This window comes from Oryzias latipes, chromosome 6 (assembly GCF_053564925.1).
Source record: "Oryzias latipes strain Hd-rR chromosome 6, Olatipes_Hd-rR_3.1".
Taxonomy (NCBI): domain Eukaryota; kingdom Metazoa; phylum Chordata; class Actinopteri; order Beloniformes; family Adrianichthyidae; genus Oryzias; species Oryzias latipes.
The window spans coordinates 15,841,880-15,866,509 of NC_136242.1; the positions used below are offsets into that span (position 1 = coordinate 15,841,880).

The 24,630-nt window shown below is 41.4% G+C and overlaps 1 protein-coding gene and 2 long non-coding RNA genes across 7 annotated transcripts; 2 read left to right on the forward strand and 1 right to left on the reverse strand.

Annotated features, from left to right (window-relative positions):
- The first annotated feature begins 285 nt into the window (after positions 1-285).
- Positions 286-4,376, forward strand: LOC101159347 (YY1-associated factor 2). The gene is made up of 4 exons (XM_004069515.4): positions 286-443; positions 736-861; positions 3,255-3,407; positions 3,506-4,376. The coding sequence occupies exons 1-4, from the start codon at positions 415-417 to the stop codon at positions 3,744-3,746; spliced, it is 549 nt and encodes a 182-aa protein (XP_004069563.1). The 5' UTR covers positions 286-414; the 3' UTR covers positions 3,747-4,376.
- Positions 4,377-11,115: 6,739 nt separating this feature from the next.
- Positions 11,116-15,639, forward strand: LOC144992551 (uncharacterized). Of its 4 annotated transcripts, none has more exons than XR_013656593.1 (3): positions 11,130-11,821; positions 11,944-12,359; positions 15,249-15,639. It is a non-coding gene; the product is annotated as an uncharacterized LOC144992551 (long non-coding RNA). The 4 variants fall into 4 exon arrangements; XR_013656596.1 differs by having other exon boundaries at positions 11,139-12,046; positions 12,246-12,359; XR_013656594.1 differs by having other exon boundaries at positions 11,147-11,821; positions 12,246-12,359.
- LOC111947496 (uncharacterized) lies at positions 15,629-24,373 on the reverse strand. 2 transcript variants are annotated; one of them, XR_002873354.2, is made up of 4 exons: positions 20,274-24,373; positions 18,965-19,076; positions 16,624-18,878; positions 15,629-15,995 (listed from the first exon to the last, which is right to left on the reverse strand). It is a non-coding gene; the product is annotated as an uncharacterized LOC111947496 (long non-coding RNA). The 2 variants fall into 2 exon arrangements; XR_013656591.1 differs by having other exon boundaries at positions 18,965-19,113.
- Positions 24,374-24,630: the final 257 nt, after the last annotated feature.

Here is a 24,630-nt window from a genome sequence, read left to right on the forward strand (position 1 = left end):
TGTAACAGAGAAAAATGTGCTCACACAGAAAATTAATGCAAACATTTCTTTAAATAAATATAAAATTTATATCAGTATCTTGGTTCAACTGGAATCTGTCAATTTTAGGCCCCAATAAAGGAGTTTCATAAACATAAATATCGTTTATTCGGTCTCAAGGGTGATAAAACGCATAAATTACATTCTATTGGTTTACATAAATTACATTCTAATAAGTATCTATCATCTAATGAGCTTTTTGCGGATGTTGTCACGTTGTGTAGCTGTTATGATTACATTAACAGCTATTGGCTAAACTCGTGTCACGTGACCACGCCTCGACATTAGTTTCCACGACAGCTGAGTAGATGCTAAATGCCCATTTTCCACCGTTAATAAGCTATCGTTTTCAACTCCTCTGACAACAGATTCTGTATGATGGGAGACAAGAAGAGTCCCACAAGGTAAAACCTTCACTGGTATGTTCGAATAACGACTTAACGGGTCACTTGTTTGATAGAAAGCACAGTCAATGGATGAAGCTGTTTAGTGAAGTGTTCATGGCGGCAGGCTGCAGAAGGCTGACTGCTCGCGTGAACTAACGGCTCAGTCATTGGTCTGGTTCAGGAAGAAAACGCTTTCTCGAATCTGCTTCGGGCTGTGAATTCTACTAGTAGCTGTATTTATAGAACACATAGCTTTGAAACAGCGCTTTTCATTTCAAAGTTGCTCGTGTTCGCTGGTTTGTTTTTGTAGGCCGAAGCGGCAGTCCAAGCCGTTTTCAGACGATGGGTTCTGGGACTGCAGCGTGTGTACGTTCAAGAACAGCGCTGAGGCGTTCAAGTGCATGATATGTGATGTCAGAAAGGGCACATCTACTCGGTAAGTGCAGACGGCTTATTCCATCCCTTATGCTAACCATTTATCATGTTGAGGACTCATTTTAAACGATTTTATTCAAACAGTAATTCATTTTTTGGTTAATATCTCCAATGTTTCATCAAAATCTGCACGTCAGCAAGATTTTTTTTACGGTTCTTTTAATAAAGCAAAAAATAGGGATAAAAAGTAATATCGTGGAATTTAAACGCAACACAGTAGTTAACTCCAGTACAGCTTAATCTTTGTATCACTTCAAGTGTTTACAGCTGAAACAATACTTGCGAAATGTGAACATTGTTAGAATTTCATTTAAAAAAAAAAGCATACAACGGAAGTGCAGGACCTATTACAGAAAATTGGAAAACTTTATTTATAATCTTTATTTATAAAAACAGAAAACCTTGATTGGAACCATATTGGAGCCCAGCTTTGGAGTTTTCTTACTAATAAACAAGTGTTCACACTAAGAACAATTAATGCTTCAAGCTGCATTTTAACAACCGCTGTATTCCATTGTTGGAATATGGGTTATATTTGTTTTTTGATGCCAGAAATTTCAATTTAGTCCCCTCGAAAAGTTAATTTAAAAGTATCAACGGACACACAAATGACAAAGAAAAATCTGTTCTAAGGTTTTTCCTTTAATTAATGTCATTATTGGTTACGTTTATGGCCATATTATCCATACTGATCTGCATATATACAAACCATGGTGTTGGCAGTTAAATTGAACTTTACATGTTTGGCTGCAGTTCAGGAAATTGGCCTCAACGTAATAAAAAATAACTTACTCCATGGCATTTCTTTCCACAGAAATTTCTATGAGTTGTTGGTGATTCTTACAAAACAGTAAGAATAACCAATCAAAATACAATTAGGGACATACCATTTACCCCACTAATACTTTTATAGCAAATAAACTTTTTTTTATCTATGAGAACACTACTATTAGCTGAAAGTTGCTTATTAACTGTATTGAACCCAGTAAAAGTCCTGGAGAAAAACCTGCCAGCCACATCAAATAATCTTCCACACACTCTGCTGACAGCTTTTAGTGAAGTTTTTAAAGTTGTATTGTAATTTTCTGTGTCAGATCTACTGGAACACTTGTTACTGTTAGACATATGGAGGTTGTTTTGCCATTACCTTTCAAAAATCAAGCAAACAAGACATTCAGGATTAAACCTAGTTCATGGATCAGTCTTGATGGAACTGAACTGTCAAGTTTTAGAAGCTTGAGCTTTAGTTGCTGATATTCTTTTGTCTTCGGTTTACACGATCATGTTTAGAGATGTGTGACACCACTGTGGTTTACATAACAATAAAAGCAAAGAGTACAGTGCAAGGTGAGGGTTTATCACTAGGCTGTGTACTATTACAGCGGCTATGCAATAAATCTTTGTCTCTCAAAGGTTAAAACAGGGTTCTTCATTAAGGCAGAGCTCTATCACGGAAGTCATGTTATCTGTATTTTCAGTGTTTTGCTCTGTTCATATCTAAGAGTACCACAGAATGGGCTAAATATCAAGGAACATTTTACAGGTTTGTCCCCTTCCTTATCCCCTTAACACAGCTCTTTGACATACTTATGCATAAAAAGACTGGATAGTTGGGTGCAGGACTGGCATGCAGGAAACCTGGGTTCGCTTCCCAATGTGGGGCCTTAGGTCCTCCCTGTGCGTTGAACAGGGTTGTCAGTAACAATCGTGTAAACTGAAGGCAATAAAAACCGTAAAGAATAGCAGCAACTAAAGCTGACGCCTCTAAATCTTGACAGTTCCCATCATGACTAATCCATGTACTAGTAAAAAGCTGTGGATTGAACTCCTTGACATGCCGTAAATCTTCGACCGTTCACGCGATTCACTGTGAATCAGCTGATTCTGGCGTGGAGGAAAGTGGCTTTTCATACCGGCTTTGGACTGACAACACATTACTAATATATAAGGTGTTGCACAACAGCTCCAGGCCCCTTTTCTCCACGACAGAATCAGCTGATTCACGCTGTTTGAGTAAGCACATCTCTGCTTCAGAATCCTGAATGACATTAATTGCGTAAACAGTTACGGTACTTGAACGAATGTTAACACTGGAGCCAAAGATCTGGTGTTAATGCACTGTGTTTGAGATGAAGAGTCCTCTTCATCATCACTGTAGATTGTCATCTTATGTATAAAAAAGTAGCTCCACCAGCATTGGGTCAGTTTTTTTTTTGAGAGGTAAACAGATTCTGGTTTTTAAGCACACTTATATTATCCAAAAGAGTGGACTTAAAAACTCTGACTTTTGTACGGACAAAGAAAAACCCGCTCATCTTTAGCAAGAGAAACTTGCAAAGAGGAGTGGATTCTGACCAATGACATCCAGCAGTTCATTTTTTTGGTGTTTTTCAGAAAACCACGGCCTGTTTCTCAGTTAGTTGCACAACAAGTGAATCAACAGTTTGCACCACCAACACACCCCAAAAAGGAGAAGAAAGACAAATCTGAGAAGGACAAAAGCGATAAAGACCCAACAATGAAAAAGAAAAGCTACAAAAAAACAAGGTACTGACTTGGCTCAACATTTCTATTTTTCATTAACAAAGGTTTTCTGCATGTGAGTAATTGTTTTTAACCCCTCCTTGTGTCTGTATCCTGACCAGGCCCAGATTAAAAAACGTAGACAGGAGCAGCGCCCAGCATCTTGAAGTCACGGTCGGAGACTTGACAGTCATTATCACAGACTTTAAGGAGAAAGCCAAACCCACGTCGACATCGGCGAGCGCCATCTCAGCGGACCAGCAGAGTCAAAGTGGTTCCAGTTCTGATAACACTGAGCGAGGGATTTCCAGATGCTCCTCGCCGCATGGGGAAGGCTCGTCTGTCAACGGAGAGACTCACTGACCCTCACAGGGCCAGTCGGCATAAGACATTTTATTTTGGCAGCCTCAACCATGGATTCAACTTCAAGAAAAGGATTTTTAAATGATAATACCATAAATAACAGCATTCACTTTCATTTGGGGTTTGTATTTTTCTACTGCCTTGCTGTTAATGGTTAAAAAGTCAGTATGATGAACTACAAACACAAGAAAAGCATTAAACGGTGTGTGGTAATTGGTGCTTAATCTGAGCAATAACATCCTATTCTGGATATTGTTGCTTTAAAGAATAAATGATGCATTATGAAAGAGACATTTAAAAAAGAGGACAACTCTGAATACAAGTTTTTTTTTAATTGTTTTTTGTTGTAATTCTTTGCACTTGATGGCATCCTTTGTTCACAATAGCAATTTGTAGCATCAGTTCATTTCTACCAGTATAATGCTAACAGCCACTGGCATTTCCCAGCTCTCCTTTTTTGTCATTGGATGCAATAACTGTTTTGCTGTTTTTAACATTTGAAAAAATAGATTGAACCATTATGCTAAGTATGCTTTGCTTTAAGCCTGATAAGAGTTGAGCATGATTTATTCCATGAAATGGTTTTTATTATGAAATAAAATGTGTAAATAAATGGGAGTTTGAAATGTTTCATGTTTAATTAATGCAGTTTTATGGAGAAACTTGCATGCTAAAAAAAGTTTGCATTCATCTTCTAAAGCCCTGCTGCAGTGTGTCTAGCCTGGACCATCACTAGGCTTCAGGGTAGACATCCTCACCATAAGACGCTTAAAACCCTTTATCGGGCAAGTGACTGTTTTTGGTCATTTCCGCACGTTTGTTATCACGCCCATCCCCTGTCTCAGTGAGTTCAAGAATCATGTGATCTTTACCCAGCCAATCAGCAAAGATTATTCTACATATAGGTTACTCAATTGTGGAACTTGACCAATCAGCAAAGACTAGGGTCACATCAAATTTCCCTTTTTCTCCAAAGTCAGAAAAATTTGCTTTTGCAGGTCGGTTCACTGAACATTTTCAAAGGAATCGTCAAAACTAACCACGGTAAGTTGATGAAACTCATACATTTTATTGTTGAATAGTTGTGTTAAGTGTTGACATTTAAGTTGTTTGCGGAGAATATATTGAAATGAGTGAAAATACGGCATGAAAAATGCAGGCACCATATTTGATCATACGCCCTTTTCACTAAAAACTACATTTTACTTGGTATGTCTGTTTTTGGACATATGCCCTGTGCATCTAACAAACCATACTTAGTGCATTTTCTTTACAAATAAAGAAATACAACTTAACATTTTATGTTTTAATGTTGCCAAATGTTTTTATATCACTATACAGTGATTCAGAGAGAATTTAAACACTTTTTAGTTTATGAATAGTGATAAAGAGTGATTTTTGTCAGTTTATGATGTTATGACAGTTGTTTTATTGCATGTGTTTAATTTTTAGCTTCCATCAATCTTTTATGGCAAGAGGAGGGAGACTGCTGTTGTTCCAGTCCACCCTGACATTAGTGGTGATGATGATGATCAAGACGATGATGTGTCAGACCCTGACTTCGTCCCACCCACCCGCAACCAGTACATTCCCAGACCCTCACACACAGTTGTGTGTGTGTGGTGTGTGTGTGTGTGTGTGTGTGTGTGTGTGTGTGTGTGTGTGTGTGTGTGTGTGTGTGTGTGTGTATATATATATATATATATATATATATATATATATTTCGTGTTTTAACATCCGTGGTCTGTATCTCTTCCTTTGGCCATCTTATTATTCCTGCAGGGTATCTGATAACTGGCAGTGCGTAGCTGTTTATTGCCCGGGTCTTATTTTTGCCATTGAGCTGGCTTCTCAGGACTTGCCTTACTCGTTGGAGGTATTTAGCTGTTGCAGCTTTCCTTGTTGCCTGCTCCAGGTTGCCATTTGCCTGTGGGATTCCAAGGTACTTGTAACTGTCCTCGATGTCTGCTATTGTTCCTTCTGGTAGTGAGACCCCTCCTGTGTGGACTACCTTGCCTCTCTTTGTCACCATCCGGCTGCATTTCTCGAGCCCGAATGTCGTCCCAATGTCAGTACTGTAGATCCTGGTGGTGTGGATCAGGGAGTCAATGTCACGCTCGCTCTTAGCATATAGCTTGATGTCATCCATGTAGAGGAGGTGACTGATGTTGGCCCCATTTCTGAGTCGGTATCCATAGCCAGTCTTGGTGATTATTTGACTGAGGGGGTTGAGACCTATGCAGAACAGCAGTGGGGACAGAGCATCACCTGGTATATCCCACATTTGATGGACACTTGTGCAAGTGGCTTCCCATTGGCTTCAAGGGTGGTTTTCCACAGCTTCATTGAGTTTCCTATGAAGGCTCTTAGAGTCCTGTTGATGTTGTACAGCTCCAAGCATTCAGTGATCCATGTGTGTGGCATTGAGTCATAGGCCTTCTTGTAATCAATCCAGGCTGTGCACAGGTTGGTGTGTCGTGACTTGCAGTCTTGAGCGACTGTTCTGTCGACCAGGAGTTGGTGTTTGGCTCCTCTGGAGTCTCTACCAATGCCTTTCTGTGTGTTACTCATGAATTGATCCATGTGCCTATTTATCTTTGTTGCAATGATGCCTGACATGAGCTTCCATGTTGTGGACAGACAGGTTATTGGCCGGTAGTTGGATGGGACTGCACCCTTTGAGGGATCCTTCTGGATCAGGATCGTTCGCCCTTCCGTTAACCATTCGGGGTGAGTCCCATCTCTTAGCAGCTGGTTCATTTGTGCTGCCAGGCGCTCGTGGAGTGCGGTAAGCTTCTTTAGCCAGTAGGCATGTATCATGTCAGGGCCCGGTGCTGTCCAGTTCTTCATACCTGAGACTCTTTCTTGGATGTCTGCCACTGTGATGGTTACTGGATTCTGTTCAGGGAGGTTGTTATGTTCTTTTCTCAGAGAGACCAGCCACTGGGCATTGCTGTTATGTGCTGTCTCTTTCTCCCATATACTTTTCCAGTACTGTTCAGTTTCTAGCCTTGGTGGGTCTGCTCGGCTGTTTTGACCCTGCCACTGAGCGTACACTTTTGCAGGTTGAGTTGCGAAGAGCCTGTTTATTCGTCTGGCTTCATTGTCTCTTGTGTACCTCTTTAGGCGGCTGCTCAAGGCTAGGAGCCTTTGTTTGGCAGTTTCCAGTGCTTCAGGTATGGGCATCTGGCTGTATCTCTTAGGTACTTGCTTTCTCATTGTACCTCTTTGAGCCTCTGTCAGCTTACTCACATCTTTCCGAGTTGCCTTGATTTTGGCCTCTAACCGTTGCTTCCATGGTGGGTACTGTTTTCTTCCATGGTTGCTCTTGTAGCCAAGCATCTCAAGGATCACTGCTGCTGAAGTGTAAACCAGTTCATTGGTTTCTGTAATGTTTGTGGTAGGAATTGCCCTCAATGCTTCATTCACAGTTTCCAGTAGACTTTCAGGTACGTCACTTAACCGTTGTAGTTGGTGTCGGGGTTGCCTAGTGTTCATTGTAGACATGATCTTGTCTTTAAGGTCAATTGCTGCCTCGCTCAGCGTAATTGTGGTTGTTAGGGCTGTGTACCCAATCTCAGGGTGGGAGTGTGGCATAACCTCCTCTCTGACCTGTTGTTCTGGCTCTCCCGTGGCATTGTATTGTATCGCTTCAATCTCAAGTTGTGATAGGAGTTGCCGTTTGTGGATGTTAGAGCACTGAGCTACCAGTTGTTTGGCAGTTAGCCTTGATTGTGGGTTTCGAAGCATCCATTCATTCCACATTCTCTGCATGTAACCCCTCTGGGTGGGATTACTTGAGTAGTAGCATTCTAACAGAACTTTGTTCTCACATCTAGTCCATTTCCGTCTTGTTCCAGTAGCCCACTTTTCATCAGGGTGCTCTGGTTCCTCAGCACCTGACGCAGACCTTGTTTGGCCGGGCGACGTCTGAGCCGGCATGACACGAAACGAAAGCTCCTCACCATGCATGGAGGGTTCCATCCCAAATCCAGCACCCTGAGACTGTATGCTAGCCGCAAGGAAGGAGGCCGAGGACTAGTGAGCGTAGAAGCCACTATCCAGGATGAAACATCCAAGATCCATGAGTACATCAAGCTCAAGGCCCCAACTGACAGTGTGCTCAGTGAATGTCTCAGGCAATGGAGAGCAGAGGATACAGTGCTGGAGGGCAGATCCTCATGGGAGGACAAACCCCTGCATGGGATGTACCACCGGACCATAACTGAAGTGGCTGATAACAAGAAATCCTACCAATGGCTAGAAAGGGCTGGCCTACAGGACAGCACCGAAGCGCTCATCCTGGCAGCCCAGGAACAAGCCCTGAGCACCAGAGCAATAGAGGCTCAGATCTACCACACCAGACAAGACCCAAGGTGTAGGCTGTGCAAAGAAGTGCCTGAAACAATCCAGCACATAACTGCAGGGTGTAAGATGCTGGCAGGGAAAGCATACATGGAGCGCCACAATCAAGTGGCTGGAATAATATACAGGAACATGTGTGCAGAATATGAACTGGAAACCCCAAGGTCAAAATGGGAAACACCTCCTAAGGTTGTAGAGAATGAGAGGGCAAAGATCCTGTGGGACTTCCAGATACAGACTGATAGGATGGTAATGGCGAACCAACCAGACATTGTAGTGGTGGATAAAGAACAAAGGAAAGCCGTTGTGGTGGATTTAGCAGTGCCAAGCGATGGGAACATCAGGAAGAAGGAACATGAGAAACTGGAGAAATACCAGGGACTCAGAGAAGAACTGGAGAAAGCCTGGAAAGTGAAGGTGACAGTGGTGCCTGTGGTAATTGGAGCACTTGGGGCAGTAACCCCCAAGCTGGAGGAGTGGCTACAACAGATACCTGGAAAGACGTCAGACCTCTCAGTCCAGAAAAGCGCAGTGCTAGGAACAGCTAAGATACTGCGTAGGACCCTCAAGCTCCCAGGCCTCTGGTAGAGGACCCGAGCTTGGAGGAGAAACCACCTGCGGAGGGTGAGAGGGGCGTTTTTTTTATATATATATATATATATATATATATATATATATATATATATATATATATATATATATATATATATATATATATATATGGTGGGTGAGCTTGAAAAGAGTGTTTTAAAGAACTGCAGAACCATCTGTCTACTCTTTTTTTATGGAAAATCTTGAGAGGCTGGACTTGTTTATCCTTTCCATAAAGGAGTTTTTCTACAGTTTTAGTATTTAAGCCAACAGGCTTTCAAAACCTTTTTTTTGTTTTGTGGTGTCAGTTTCTGCCAATGTAGTACGACAGAGTTTTAAAGCCACCAAAAAAAAGTAAATTTACTTAAAGATTAAAGTGAATGTGAGTATACAGAGCAGCAAGTATCTTAGTAGTGGGTTTAGGGGCTGTCATCTGGAGTTAGTTTTTGAAGTTAGAAGACGTTTCACCGCTTATCCAAGAGGCTTTGTCAATTCTGAATTAGCTGGCAAAAGAGCTGGTATATATGCGCTCATGGGGGAGGAGTCAGACCTGAACATTGCGTTCTGAGCATTACAGGTTTATGATGTAAAGAGATAAACTGACTTTTGGGTACGTGAAAGAAAAGGAAAAAATAAAGTAGCGGTCCTCCACACCTGAGCTCCTTATTTTACACATGAAACTCCGCTTTAACGACACTGAACCCCGGAAAGGCGGCTACACTAACAATAATCTGATTTTGAGTTGTCAAAAATTCAGAATTTCTTTGTTTTTGAAACCTATCTGGAAATAAAGCCTCCCCAAAAAGTAAGTACTCTTTGATGAAATGATAAAAATATTGAAAAATGAAAGGATGAATACTAAACATTTGATTTTTAAATAAGAAAGGCATATAAAACATTTGAAAAAAGAAAGAATAAAATTTGAACTCAAATAAAAAAAAACCATACACTTAATGCTGTAACCGAATGAAAGATATACAGCTGCAGTTTTGTCCGCTCATTTTTTGTTTTTCTGTTTCTCTCCCAGTTTCCCTTCAGTCCTCAGTTTACAGTCTCTATTCACAGTTTTCATTTTCAGAGTTGAACCTAATTTTGTGTGGGGGTGGGGCTTTCAGCCAAATGGCTACCAGGACACGATTGACATTGGGTGATGGAGGTTATGATGACATCATTTCCGCTCCAAACAGCAGTTGTTGTTGGCGCTGCCCAAGTCCTCTCTCCTCTGATGTACCAAACTTTGGGAGAGCTGTATGACGCTAAACTCCATGAAACATGATTTCTTACTGTGGGAAGAAGCGGCCGTGGTGCAGCGATTTTGGTCGAACCCTAATCGTAAGACTGCAGGTTTGATTCCCGCCTTCCACGCCCATGTGTCGAAGTGTCCTTGGGCAATACACTAAACCCCACCTTGCCTCTGGTGGACGGTTGGTGTCAGTGGAGCCGCCATCAGTGTGTAAATGGATGAATGGTTCTTTGACTGTAAAGCACTTTGGGCTTTCGAGGAAGGTAGAAAGCGCTATACAAGTATTCGTCATTTATACGCCTCAAAACCAATGAATTCACAAGGAGAACATGCAAAGAAAGTGACAATTTGAACCAGAGGCCTTCTCACTGTTAAAGTGGAAGTGCTAACCACTACATCTCCGTGCCACCTCGCTCAGGGTTTGTGAATTTGTCCTTCAGAACACAGATATGGAGTCTGCAGATCCAGTAATCCGTCATATATCAGTCCGGCGACCCTCTGAGAGACTCCTGCACTTGGTTTTTCCCGTCCTCTTGTTATCCAACTAAATCTTTCTCATCTCAACTGTAAAGCCAGAGTCAAATTCAAAACATGGCAGGTTTCCCAACAGCATTTTTCAAGAATGACCCTGATGTTTTTTGTGTGTTACCCCAGCACCCCTGTGACCCACAGGACAAGCAGGAAGACGGTGAGCCAAAGGAGCTGATCTAAAGCTATCAAGAGCCTCTGACCTGAATGTTCTGTAGTTACACAAATGAATTCACCGGAAACTAACGAAAAAAAGAAAAGAATACGACTGAACATCAAACTTTACTATTGCACCTGGAATTCGGAATTCCGTACTCTGACTCCTTCTTAGTAGCTGACTCGGCACAAATCTAAAGAACACACGGCTGGACAGTTCTTGAGTGAAAGCATCTTTATGATGTCAGCAACTTCAGGGGTCGGATGCTTTGGTTTCCAGCTCTTCAAGTGCCTCCAGGCTTTTCTGAGTGACGTCATATGTGATTTTCTAATACACACATTGAACACACAAATGAAAAAGGCTGAAGAATCATTCGACCCATCTGTTCAGTTCCTCCTAACTTGCAGCAGCGTGGCTTGACAGTCAAATCAGATGGCTTTGGCTCCATACAGAACCGCCTCATTTCTGTTATTTGGTGGGTTACTTACGGTGGCCCTGAAGTGCAAAGCATTCAACAAATCACTCGATACAAAAACATTTTTAAGAACACAACAATTAAAAAAAAAAAAAAAAATTTAAAAAGCAGCATTACATTTTAGAAAACAAAACAAAATTTCAGAAACCAAAACTTGAAAAACAAAAATGACAAAAAAAAAACATTTCAGAAAACAAAATTAATTTCCAGGAAAAAAAAGAAATATTAAAAAATGAAAACATTTCAGAAAAAAATATAATTTCCAGAAAACAAAATGAAATATTAAAAAATGAAAAACATTTCAGAAAAAAAATGAAATTTTAAAAAATGAAAAACATTTCAGAACACAGAATGAATTTCCAGAAAACAAAACGAAATCTTCAAAAATGAAAAACATTTCCAAACCGGAAGAGGCAGGTACTATGGGACAACGCTGATTGGATGATGATTTTTGTCAATCATTTGAACTGAAAAGTATTTTAAATGAAGCGATGCTGGATTTTATTGTCCAAACAACAATGTACTATAATAATCCACGTATTTCCCATTTATATATCAAATAAAAAATGCAGCAAACTGTTAATGAACTTTAAAATTATTTTTTTAACATTTCGCCTGACACACGGTCACCCGGAAGTAGTTTGTGAGCACTTTTACTTTGAACGCTGTGCGCTAATGTCTACGGCTGCGAGGTTCACGCTGTCAATCATCTTTAGGTAAGAATCAAGTCTGTGATCTTTTCTTTTGTCAGTCACATGTCTCTAGGGATGTTAATTTAAGGATGTTAAAGTGCTGCTTTGAAAAGATAATTTATTTTTATCTTGCGCATGCGCAAAAGGAACCCGATGGAGACGAACCGTCTTCACATGATAGCCGTTCCCGTTTTCGGTGACAACATGAGAGAAAAAGCTCCGAGCCAGCCTGATTCTGTGATTTATACAGTAATTACAGTAATTATATGGCATCAGTGTTGCTAAAAATCGACTTTAAGATTGAAATCAGTAAACAAGTTCTTATGGGAAATAATATTAAAGTGTATTGTATATTTTTGAACCATACATATACATATACTGAAACTTAAAAATGAACTTTAAAAGTTTATAAAATACTTAATTGAATTAACATGTGATATTTCTGCAGGTGAAGTTTTCAAAGCGAAGTTCCAGAAAGGTTTGTGCTGCAGAAGAACAGATGGCAGCTCTACATGGGAATACAAAAAGACTAAAGTCATTCATATCATTGTGCAGTGTACAGGCAAGTCACCATGATTTATGTGAAATTATTATTATTATTATTATTTACCAAGGCTGTGTCCCACCAAGGTGGGGTAGCCTAGACAAGGCACACAATTTTAGCTCCCTCTGTCTCTTCCCCAAACCCTCCTCCTTCAGTGCGTGAGTGCGTGTGTGCGTATGTGCGTGCGACTGGTCTGAGATCTGGTCTAAGCCACACCACACTGCACCAGGGTCAGCTGCACAGCCCAGTGTGGGCACCTCCACTGCAGGGCCTCAGCCAAGGCTGGTTTCCCCTTGCCGCTTCATCCCAAGACCAGACCTCTACCACACCCATCCATTCATCCATACACAAACTCTCTCCACCCATCCCTGTCCTGAGCAGCCTCTCTCCCCTGCACCACAGTCATCCCTCTTGCATTCAGCGCTCTTTTTACACCCTCTGTCCATCCCATTCGCGGTCTTCCTCTCATTCTCACTCCACTCACATCAGATTCATATACCTTTTTCACCAATCGCTCCCTTTCCATTCTTTCAACATGTCCAAACCATCCCAGTGCCTTTTGCTCTGCTCTTTCAGCCAACTCTCGCGTCACACCAGTTCTCTCTCGGATAACTTCATTTCTCATACGATCCATACGCGTCACACCACACATACTCCTCAAACATCTCATCTCAACTACATTCAGCTTCCTCTTTTCCGCCACTTTCAGACTCCATGTTTCAGCCCCATATAACGCTGCAGGCACCACCACACCCTCATACAATCTCCTTTTTGCATCCTTTCCCAGTGATCTACATTCAAACACTCTCTTCATTCCCCCCCATATCTTTCGTACTTCATTCATTCTAAACTCTACCTCTCCCCCCATTCCACCATCCACACAGACACACGACCCTAAATACTGAAAACACTCTACCTCTTCCAACAACTCCCCATTTAATGCCACATTCAATCTGCGTTCACCCTTTAACCTCGTACACCTCATCACCTTACTCTTTTCCACATTCACTCTCAACTTCCTTCTGTCGCACACCCTTCCAAACTCCTCAACCAGACGTCCCAAGTTCTCTTCTGAGTCAGCCACTAGTGCAGTATCATCTGCAAACAGCAGCTGATTCACACTCCATTCGCTGCCGTCAGTATTTATCATGCTCACACCCGTACCCGACACCCTTTCATTCACCTCTTTTACCACACCATCCATATACACGTTAAACAACCACGGAGACATCACGCATCCCTGACGCAGACCAACCCTCACAGGAAACCACTCACTCATGCTATTTCCCACTCTCACACACGCTCTACTGTGTCTATAGAAACTCTTCACACCTTCCAACAATCTACCATCAATACCATACATACTCAACACCACCCACAACGCCTCTCTATCAATCCTATCATACGCCTTCTCTAAATCCATGAATGCCCAAAACACCTCCCTCCCCTTAGCCAAAAACTTTTCACACACCTGTCTCACAACAAACACCTGATCCACACACCCTCTACCTCTCCTGAAACCACACTGCTCTTCACCAATCATACACTCAGTTCCCTCCACTACCCTATTAATCAGCACTCTCCCATATACTTTGCCTACAACACTCAACAGACTAATACCCCTAAAACTACCACATTCATACTTATCACCCTTACCCTTGTACAGGGGAACCACACACGCACTCATCCAATCAAGCGGCACCTGCCCATTTGCAAAACACACATTCAACAATCTCACTAACCACTCAATCACGATCGCTCCACCACACTTCAGGCATTCCCCAGCACACCCATCCACACCTGCAGCCTTTCCTACTTTCAACTTTCCCACAGCTTGCTCAACTTCCTCTCCTGTAATCAACGTTTCATTCAACTCTCCCAATACATTCAGTCTACTTTCCCTTCCATCCATCCCAATCACAGCATCCCGATCTTCCTCCACATTCAGCAGCCTCTCGAAATACTCTGCCCATCTTTTCCTTACTGCATTCCCCTCATTCAACATCCTTCCATCCTCTGTTTTCACTTTCTCCTCCCTCCCCGACACTCCCTTTCACACCCTCTTCACCTCCTTCCAAAACATTTTCTTGTTCTCTCGAAAATTGCCCACGTATACTTATGGATCTCTTTCTTTCTGAACCATGTATTCCCAATCACCATCTCTCTTTCAGTGCACATTCCTATCAGTCTCTCACCATTATCATTCTTTCCAGGAACACCATGCCCGCCAACAACACCCTCAATTTTCTCATCACCCACTCTAGCATTCAGATCTCCCATCAGCACTACATTCACATTTGCTCCAAATCCTTGCAAGCACTCATCCAAGTCGTTCCAGAAGGTCACTCTCTCCTCTTCATTCCTCTCACTGCCAGGACCATATGCACTCACGAACACCCACAGCTCCTTCCGAAATTTCGCTTTCACCCATATCAGTCTTGGTGAAACCTCCTTCCATTCAACCACACATCGTCTCACCTCACAGCTCACCAGCAAAGCCACACCTTCTCTTGCTCTCCCGCTCTCTACACCAGACATTCTCCCACTCACACTTCCAAACACACACTCACCCTTCCCTTTCATCTTTGTCTCACTCAGTGCTAACACGCTCATTCCCCTCCTTTCAAACATCCTTCCAATCAGATCTCTTTTGCTTCCGTCTGTACTACACCCCCGCACATTCAACGACCCAATCTTAAGGGTTTGGGGAGGTAATCTCCCCTTCCCAACTCTACCCTGTCCGTAATTAGGAATGTAGTTACAGGGGAGAGGATTCCCAGTCCTCTCGCTCCGTCCCTTTTAGTCGCCTTTTACGACACGCAGGGAATACGTTGGTAGTATTCTTTACGACCCCCCCTAACCACAGGGGGTTAACCTTAATATCTAATTTTTTTTTTTAAATTGCAGGTCCTTTAAAAAAAGTCTTTAACCTGCTGCATAAGCCTGATTAGTTGTAAATGATGCAGTGGGGAGTGAAAAACGAAGCACAATTCCTGGCTTTAGCGTCGGGCTGATGATCTGGAAATCACATCTATGAGGAATCGCATCAAACACGTGTACAACTCCAAACAACTTAATGTTCCTTTAAGCCAAACTCCAGTTTAAAATGTTCATATTAGGCTTGCTTCATTTAGGAGTTTTTCCATGTTTACCATTTTAGGTTTTAAAGCTTTATTAACAAAGATGATGTTTGATTTTCAAAGCTGTTGTTTAGAAATGTTTTTTTGTCAATGAAAAAACTGAATGCTGATGTGAGGATTGTAATAATGAATATGAAAATAAACAAATTTGTTTCATAGCAATGCAGTATATTTATTGAAAACTTAACATGAATACGTTATTCAGTAACAGAAACAAAGAAACAGTTGTGGATTTTCCTTTATGGGCTTCTTCATGCAGTCAATCAAATGTTCCGTTTACAATCAGCATTTACTCAGCGTACCTGTCAGTCACATTTATTAGAGGAAGAAATGCATCTGGGAAAAGTCTGTTTGTGCTTAACAACTATATCAAAAAGAGTCATGTCAGGAAAGGTTTGTCCACATTGCTGCTCAGCATCACATCCAGAGGAAGATGCACAGGTAAGGAACGCCAGTTCCTGCTCGTACATGCTTGCAGCTTCCTCTGCACTGGACTCCAGCTCCATTGAAATCCCTGACAGAAATAAATTAATAAATTAAAAATCCCTGACAGAAAAACATCAGCTGCCGTTCATCTTTCATTCAGGAAAAAGTTGAGTTCATCAAAATGAGGAGAAAATGGGTTAAACCAGAAATTCATTAGGGAGGGGTCAAAACACCAAACTCAGAATAAAATACATTATTTCAGTCTTATAAAAATACATTCTAAAACACTTTGGTATTCCTCCTCTGCCTGAAAGACTAAAATGTTTTTTTTTAAAGAATCTTTTTAGACTACAGACTTTGCCACCTTTAGTTACACACCTGGACGTGTCTGATGATGTGCACATCCAGTCATTTACTGTCATGTTTCTGTGCACTGACACACTCTAAAGTCACAGATCTTAATAGTGTGAATAAGAAGCATTCATAAATGTTATTCTGAGACACAAACTGCTGCAGTTTACCTGACAGCTTTGCTGATTTATGCGGCTGGTACACCTGTCTGAGAATCCTGCCCACGTGACCCCCCCCCCTCTCCAGCTGATGAGGTAACCGGTTAATAACGTATGACTGAAGGATCTTGGATCTGTCTGTAAACACCCACCTAGAAATCACGTTTAACGCTACATGTATTAGATCAAACAAATGTGCTTCCATACCTTATCAGTGGATGGCGGGACTGCATTTCCTGATGTGCGCCGTCTTTAACACCCGTTTCTTCGCAGCTGCTGCTTTAGACAGAATTCTCTCACGACATATCGAAACATTTGTAAACCTGGTTGGTGTTGATATTTCTGCGTGCGTTCTGTCATCACATCCGCTAAATATTCAAAGATTAACGTTTATGTTAACGTTTTACCGTCCCTTTCTCTGTTTACCTGCAGAACGGACGTCATCCACACAAACTACTTCCGGGTGACCGTTCTGCTTCAGACGAAATATTAAAAAAAATAATTTAAACCTTCATTATCTGTTTGCTGCATTTTTGATTTAATATGTAAATGGTAGATACGTGGATTATTATAGTACATTGTTGTTTGGACGATAAAATCCGTCATCGCTTCATTTTTAAATACTTTTCAGTTCAAATGATTGACAAACATCATCATCCAATCAGCGTTGTCCCATAGTACCTGCTTCTTCCGGTTTGGAAATGTTTTTTATTTTTGAAGATTTCGTTTTGTTTTCTGGAAATTCATTCTGTGTTCTGAAATGTTTTTCATTTTTTAATATTTCATTTTTTTTCTGAAATGTTTTTCATTTTTTAATATTTCATTTTTTTCTGAAATGTTTTTCATTTTTTTGTATTTCATTTTGTTTTCTGGAAATTATATTTTTTTCTGAAATGTTTTCATTTTGTAATATTTCTTTTTTTTCCTGGAAATTAATTTTGTTTTCTGAAATCTTTTTTTCTTTTTTATGTTTTGGTTTCTGAAATTTTGTTTTGTTTTCTAAAATGTAATACTGCTTTTTAAATTGTGGCTGTGATCTTAAAAATGTTTTTGTATCGAGTGATTTGTTGAATGGTTTGCACTTCAGGGCCACCGTAGTTACTCCAACAGTCAAGATACAGTGACTTAAAGAGGCAAAGCGCCCCCTGCTGGTCACAGACCTAATCCATCAAGAATGGCAGTGAGGAAAACCTACACAACCTTTTTTTACAATTCTGTTGGGATCACTAGGCCTTAATGGACTAAACTGAGTCCTAAGAAACGTTAGTGAGTGACAGTGACAGGATTTGGACTTCATTCATTTAAATGTTTCTTGTTTTCTCTGCACAAATGCATAAACTAACCTCTGGTTGGAATTGGTGCTTCAAATATGAACTAAATTCAACTGAATTATGGAAGCAGAACTTGTACAAAACCTTTTCATCATCATTTTTTTCTTTATAAAGCACTTTCCAACATCATCCATGAGCCGTGGGGAAGAAATGTGTCTCGACATCGGAAAATGGCAAAAACGTCATCAGCAATTTGTACAGATCTTCACGCTCAGCGCTGATGCCGCTTCTGGAGCTGCCCGGACGCTAGCTCACCTCTCTCCACGGGGTCATAAAAGTAACCCTCCCTCCTCAGTGAGGCCAAGACTGAAGGCACTGAAGTCAGCCAGCTGCTGCTGGGTTAGCGCACAAGCTGCAATCTTCTCTGCCACCTCCTTCTCCTCCTCCAACCCCCTCCTCTGCTCTGCCATTCTACACTCCTGAGATCAGATCAGTCTGATCACTTGCATTAGAACTTACCTTTACCTCATTTGTCATCCGCTGGCCTGAAGGCCTGCAGTGAGTTTATTCTTTGATGAAGTCCTATTTCAAAGCTGTAAAAATATTGCAGCTTTTTTCTCCTTGCATCTCCTTACTGTGTCTCACAGCTACCATGTACAATCTGGGCATTTTCCACGGATGAAATTTCTTTCTTTTGCGATACGAGTGTGAATTACCTAATCCAAAGGTGTTTCTTGTGTTTCATCATTTGTCGATGTGTGCAGAAATCAGTCAAGAGTTTCAGCTGATGGGTCTGTACTTGAATTCTGCTCTGAGCTGTTTGAAATTGTGGTCGGTTTCAGTTCATGCGTAAGTCTCTCACAGGGGGGTGTCAGGCGCCACGCAGAAGGCGGGTCTGTGCGTGAAATGTTTATAGATGTATCACAGAGGAACCACATTAAAACCACGGAACAAGTACACATAACCACGCAAGGAACACATAAATCTGCTTCATTGAATTTCTTTAATTTGACATTCAGAGCACTGAGCAGAGATCACATCAGCACCATGGTCAGCGCCCTCTGCTGGTCCTTCCATTGGTTTGACCATTATGACCAGTTTTCATCCGGGGACAATGCGCAAGTTGTATGTAGTGGGAGTGTGACACGGCCTGAACTTCAGGAATGTCACTCAGTTCTTCCAGGTAACTTTCTGAATGAGAAGCAAAAGAAGAAAACATCTCAGTTTTTGTGAGGCACACTGCTACAACAAAGGTTGGACAGAGTGCAGTGGTTTACCTGTTTGAACATCCAGGTGTTTCCTGCGCTGTAGAGATGGGATTTATGGCTCTTTGGATCAGATCACATGTATTCCCTTTAAGAAGCCAGTCTGGAATTTATTCCTTTTATCCTGGAAATAATCACAGGGAGGATTGATGGGCTGATACCTGGATCAGAATAATTCAAATTCAGATTTCTTACAGGTCATTTAGTTCAAATTCTTTTTGAAATATCAATTCAAGCTTTATTTGACATGTGTGGCCAAGATGTTAAAGTCATTGTAAATATTCCACTTCCAAATCCTCTGAGTTGACAGCAAGATCTATGTAGCCTTTGTAAAAAGAGTGTGTTTGTGTACTTGAATTGTGTTATTACTGCAGCAGCTAAACCAGGGGTCTACAACCTAACGCTAAAAGAACCAATTGGTCCAGTTTCTTACAACCCCTGGCTGCACCACCCTGTTTAGAAAAATGCACTTTATTGGTGTTTTTGTGCTTATTACGCGATCTTTTTGTAACACATAGCTTTGAAATATTTACAATAATGAAATTCCAACAGTCGTGTATTTTATCAGGCCGTGTGACAATGTTGATTTCTTTTACTCTGACAGAAGTACAGACAAGTTCCTTTTCTAAAATCAAAGTCTCTGTCAAAAGAGATCCTCCTGAAGGTGCAGACGTTCTAGCAGTTACCTTTATAGCACAATTCTGTCATTGGAGAACTTCTGAACACATGTAGGAGAAGATAAGGACACATGCTTGAAACTTATTGTAATAAACAGTTCGGACGATATGGAATCCTCATCATTATACTCAGTCATCGGATTGATAAAGCACACAAGGGCTCTTCATTTAGTGTCATGTCAGCAGTGGTGAAAAACGAGTTTATTTTACTATTAAAAGATCACCTCATTAAAAAAATAAGCTGAAACTGTAACCAACAAACCCATCATTTATACACAACACAAATCAGGCTGCTCTGAGCTGCACGCAAAAGCTTCTGGTGAAACATTTGAATACCAGAATTTCAACAAACAGCAAAACTCAAAAATTCCTGTCTTCAGAACGAGCACTGAAAGTTCACGCGCTGTGAGTCTGAGACACGCCTCTTTTCTGTTTTCACGGAGGTCCTCCCGTGAAAGGGGTGATTGCATCTAAGATAAGTAGGGTGAGCTGGTTTGAGGATTTCTGTGAACGTGTGAAGCTCAGGGGAGGGAGGAAAAAAGACAGAGAAAGAGAACAGTTCCCAGCCAAGCGACACTCAAAAGGTTCGGTTCGTTCGTGAGCGCGGGTTCAGGAGTTCTGGCTCTGAACTTCCTCCCTCCTACCTGTTTTGGACCACCAGCTCTGGTTGTGCGCTCCTCCTGCGTGCACATGTCAGACTTGATCAGGCCGAAATGTTGGAAACCGTTTGAATTTTGAGAGTCACGTGCACGTCAGCGAGGTCCATTTCATTCATCATTCATTTAGCCCTCTTAGACAGGCATGACTGACAGCTGGCTCGCGCGCGCGCACACAACCCACGTGACTGCGGTGGTTCTATGAGTGACAAAACTGTCCGGAAATGACGTCAAGAACATCACCCTTCATATTTGGATTACCTCACACTATCCATGATCTGTAATGACAACAATCTGCATCACTTTTATGGATAAATACACGTTATGATGTCATTTTACATCATGGCAATCAAGTAGTGAATCTTTAAATATACCTTGAGTTTCCCATGAGAAACATCTTAAAGTTGCGGATAGAAAGTCAAAAACTTTTGATTAATTGTGTTCTAAGATTAAATCTTTAAAACTGACAGACGATCTGAAGAAGAACAGACTGAAAGAAAAAATGTCAAGAAAAGGAAATAAACAAACTGAAGCCGTGGAGTTGAGGGTAGGCAGTGAGTTGGTTGGAAGTAAGGGGGTCTATATAGTTAAAGAATTCCTGGGAGAAGGAGGTTTTGGAAAAGTGGCTAAATGTAGTAAATTGTGGAGTCTGGAATATTACGCTGTTAAAATCATGAAAATATCCAGAGAAGGACAGAAAGAGTTTGAAACGATGAAACTGATCCAAGACCTGGATCCTGATGAGAACCACTTGATTAAGATGTACGAATGCTTCACTTATAGAAAAATGACTTGCATAGTGTACGAGCTCTTGGAGGTCAATTTTCATGATTCCTTGATGAATGAGCAGCAGCTGGTCCCTTTGTGTTATATCAGAGTCATTGCTCAGCAGTTGCTCAAGGCTCTCAAAGCACTCAAAAGTATCGGTGTGGCACACTGCGACATAAAATTAGACAACATTATGTTTAAGGATCTAGATGACATGAATGTAAAACTCATAGACTTTGGTCTGGCTGTAGAGACAAATGAAATTTTAACCGGAACCAAAATGCAAGTAACTCAATTCAGAGCTCCTGAAGTTATCCTGGGTCTCCCTTTAGATGAAAGTGTTGACATGTGGGCTCTTGGCATGGTGTTGGCCTGTGTTTACTGTGGATATTATCTCTTTCTATCAAGTACCGAATACGAAACAATACGAGCTATGGTGCACATATTTGGTTTACCAGAAGCTGACGTTCTCCACAGGGCAAACTACAAAGATGCCTTTTTCACTAGGGACAACGGTGACTGGAGACTATGCACACCAGAAGAATACACCGAAATAACTGGGAATAGAGTGAGATACATGAATCCTGTGATAGATTTTGATGCTATGACTGATAAACATCGGAACATGTACGAAATGCACGATGATGACGACCACAAAGCTTTCATTGACCTTCTCAAGCGCATGCTGGAAGTCAATCCTCAACGCAGAATCACGCCGAGTCAAGCCCTCGAACACGACTTCATCACCATGAAGCACCTTGCAGGAAAAAGTAAGGCAGCGTATGCTGCTGGATGTGAAGGCGTCATGGGAAAGACCCCACCGTCAGACGCCCAAGTAAATCCCTCAGCACCTTCTAGTTCAAGCATGAGTGGATCCTCTAACCGATGCCTGAAATCATCAATGTCAGAAGATGAAATTGTAGACGTGAGGGAAGTTCCTTCTGCTGGAAGTGCAGATGAACAATCAAGTGACTCCAGCCTTAACAGCTCTGACTCCTGTGAGAAACCCGCGTTCCAGGAAAATTTGGAAAAACCGGAAGATCTGCAGACAGACAAAGACAAGGCAAAAATATCAAGAAAAGGAAATAAAAAAACGGAAGCCCTTGAGCTGATGGTAGGACATTATTTGGTGGGAAATCAGGGGATCTATAAAGTTCAGGAATTCCTGGGAGAAGGAGGTTTTGGAAAAGTGGCTAGGTGTACTAAATTGGGAAGTCCGGAAATATATGCAATTAAAATAATAACAAATGTCCAAGAAGGCAAGGAAGAGTTTGAATCCATGAAACTAATCCAAGTTCTGGATCCCGATGAGAACCACTTGATGAAGATGTATGAGTGTTTCTCATTTCAAAATGTGATTTGCTTGGTGTACGAGATCCTGGAAGAAAGCTTGGTAGATTTCTTGATCAAAAATGAATGCAAAGCCACACCTCTGACTTATGTCAGAGCTCTTGCTCAGCAGATGTTTCAGGCTCTGAAAGCGCTCAAAAGTATCGGTGTGGTTCACTGTGACATAAAATTGGACAACATCATGTTTGCGGATAAAAAATCCTTGAAATTCAAACTCATAGACTTTGGTCTAGCGGTAGAGTCAAAGGAACTTCCAATCGGAACCGAAATCCAAGTAACTCGATTCAGAGCACCTGAAGTTATCCTGGGTCTCCCTTTAGATGAAAGCGTTGACATGTGGGCACTTGGCATGGTATTGGCCTGTGTTTACTTCGGTAATTATCCCTTCCCATCAAGAACCGAATACGAAACAATACGAGCTATGGTGCAGATATTTGGTTTACCTGAAGCTGACGTTCTCAATAGGGCAAAGAACAAAGATACCTTTTTCACTAGGGACAATGGTGACTGGAGACTATGCACACCAGAAGAATACACCAAATCAACTGGGAAAGAATTGAGAAAAAAGAATCATGTGATAGATTTTGATGCTATGACTGATAAACATCGGAACATGTACGAAATGCACGATGATGACGACCACAAAGCTTTCATTGACCTTCTCAAGTGCATTCTGGAAGTCAATCCTCAACGCAGAATCACGCCGAGTCAAGCCCTCGAACACGATTTCATCACCATGAAGCACCTTGCAGGAAAAATTAAGGCAGCGTATGCTGCTGGATGTGAAGGCGTCATGGGAAAGACCGCGCCGTCACATACCCACATAAATCCCTCAGCATCTTTTACTTCAAGCTTGAGTGGATCCTCTAATCAAAGCCTGAAATCATCAATGTCAGAAGATGAAATTGTAGACGTGAGGGAAGTTCCTTCTGCTGGAAGTGCAGATGAACAATCTAGTGACTTCAGCCTTAACAGCTCTGACTCCTGTGAGAAACCCGTGTTCCAGGAAAATTTGGAAAAACCGGAAGATCTGCAGACAGACAAAGACATGGCAAAAATGTCAAAAAAAGGAAATAGAAAAACGGAAGCCTTTGAGCTGATGGAAGGCCGTAATTTGGTGGGAAATCAGGGGATCTATAAAGTTCAGGAATTCCTTGGACAAGGAAGTTTTGGAAAAGTGGCTAAGTGTACTAAATTGGGAAGTCCGGAAATGTATGCAATTAAAATAATAACAAATGTCCAAGAAGGCAAGGAAGAGTTTGAATCCATGAAACTAATCCAAGTTCTGGATCCCGATGAGAACCACTTGATGAAGATGTATGAGTGTTTCTCATTTCAAAATGTGATTTGCTTGGTGTATGAGATCCTGGAAGAAAGCTTGGTAGATTTCTTGATCAAAAATGAATGCAAAGCCACACCTCTGACTTATGTCAGAGCCATTGCTCAGCAGATGTTTCAGGCTCTGAAAGCGCTCAAAAGTATCGGTGTGGTTCACTGTGACATAAAATTGGACAACATTATGTTTGCAGACAAAAATTCCTTGAAATTCAAACTCATAGACTTTGGTCTAGCGGTAGAGTCAAAGGAACTTCCAATCGGAACCAAAATCCAAGCAACTCCATTCAGAGCACCTGAAGTTATCCTGGGTCTCCCTTTAGATGAAAGTATTGACATGTGGGCACTTGGAGTTAATTTGGCAACTGTTTACAGGGGAAATTTTGCTTTTCCAGATGATTATGATTATGAAACCATCAGAGCGATGGTGCAGATATTCGGGTTACCAGAAGAAGAACTTCTTTCTACAGGACTATACACTCAAGACTATTTTACTTGGGACAGCGGTGTAAACGGCTGGAGGCTGCTCACAGCAGAGGAATATACCCAAAGAACAATGTCAAATGTCAATGGGAATCATGTGATAAATCTTGACCAGATGACTGAGATTCATCGAAAGCAGTTTGACATGTACGATGATGACGACCACAAAGCTTTCATTGACCTTCTCAAGCGCATGCTGGAAGTCAATCCTCAATGCAGAATCACGCCGAGTCAAGCCCTCGAACACGACTTCATCACCATGAAGCACCTTGCAGGAAAAAAGTGCTGTCAAGATGAAGAGGTCATAGGAGACAGGCAGCTGGGACGAAAGAAAAGAAACCTCTCCAGTGATAAACACGGTTCTTGAAAAGTCTAGTAGCCACAAGTCTTTTAGGCATCTTCTGAAGTT

What these genes read in the sequence shown, in the direction of transcription:
- LOC101159347 (XM_004069515.4), top strand. Translation starts at nt 415, where the DNA reads ATGATGGGAGACAAGAAGAGTCCCACAAG. An exon ending in GACAAGAAGAGTCCCACAAG is followed by an intron (nt 444 to 735) that starts GTAAAACCTTCA and finishes TTGTTTTTGTAG; the next exon opens with GCCGAAGCGGCAGTCCAAGC. An exon ending in AAAAGCTACAAAAAAACAAG is followed by an intron (nt 3,408 to 3,505) that starts GTACTGACTTGG and finishes TATCCTGACCAG; the next exon opens with GCCCAGATTAAAAAACGTAG.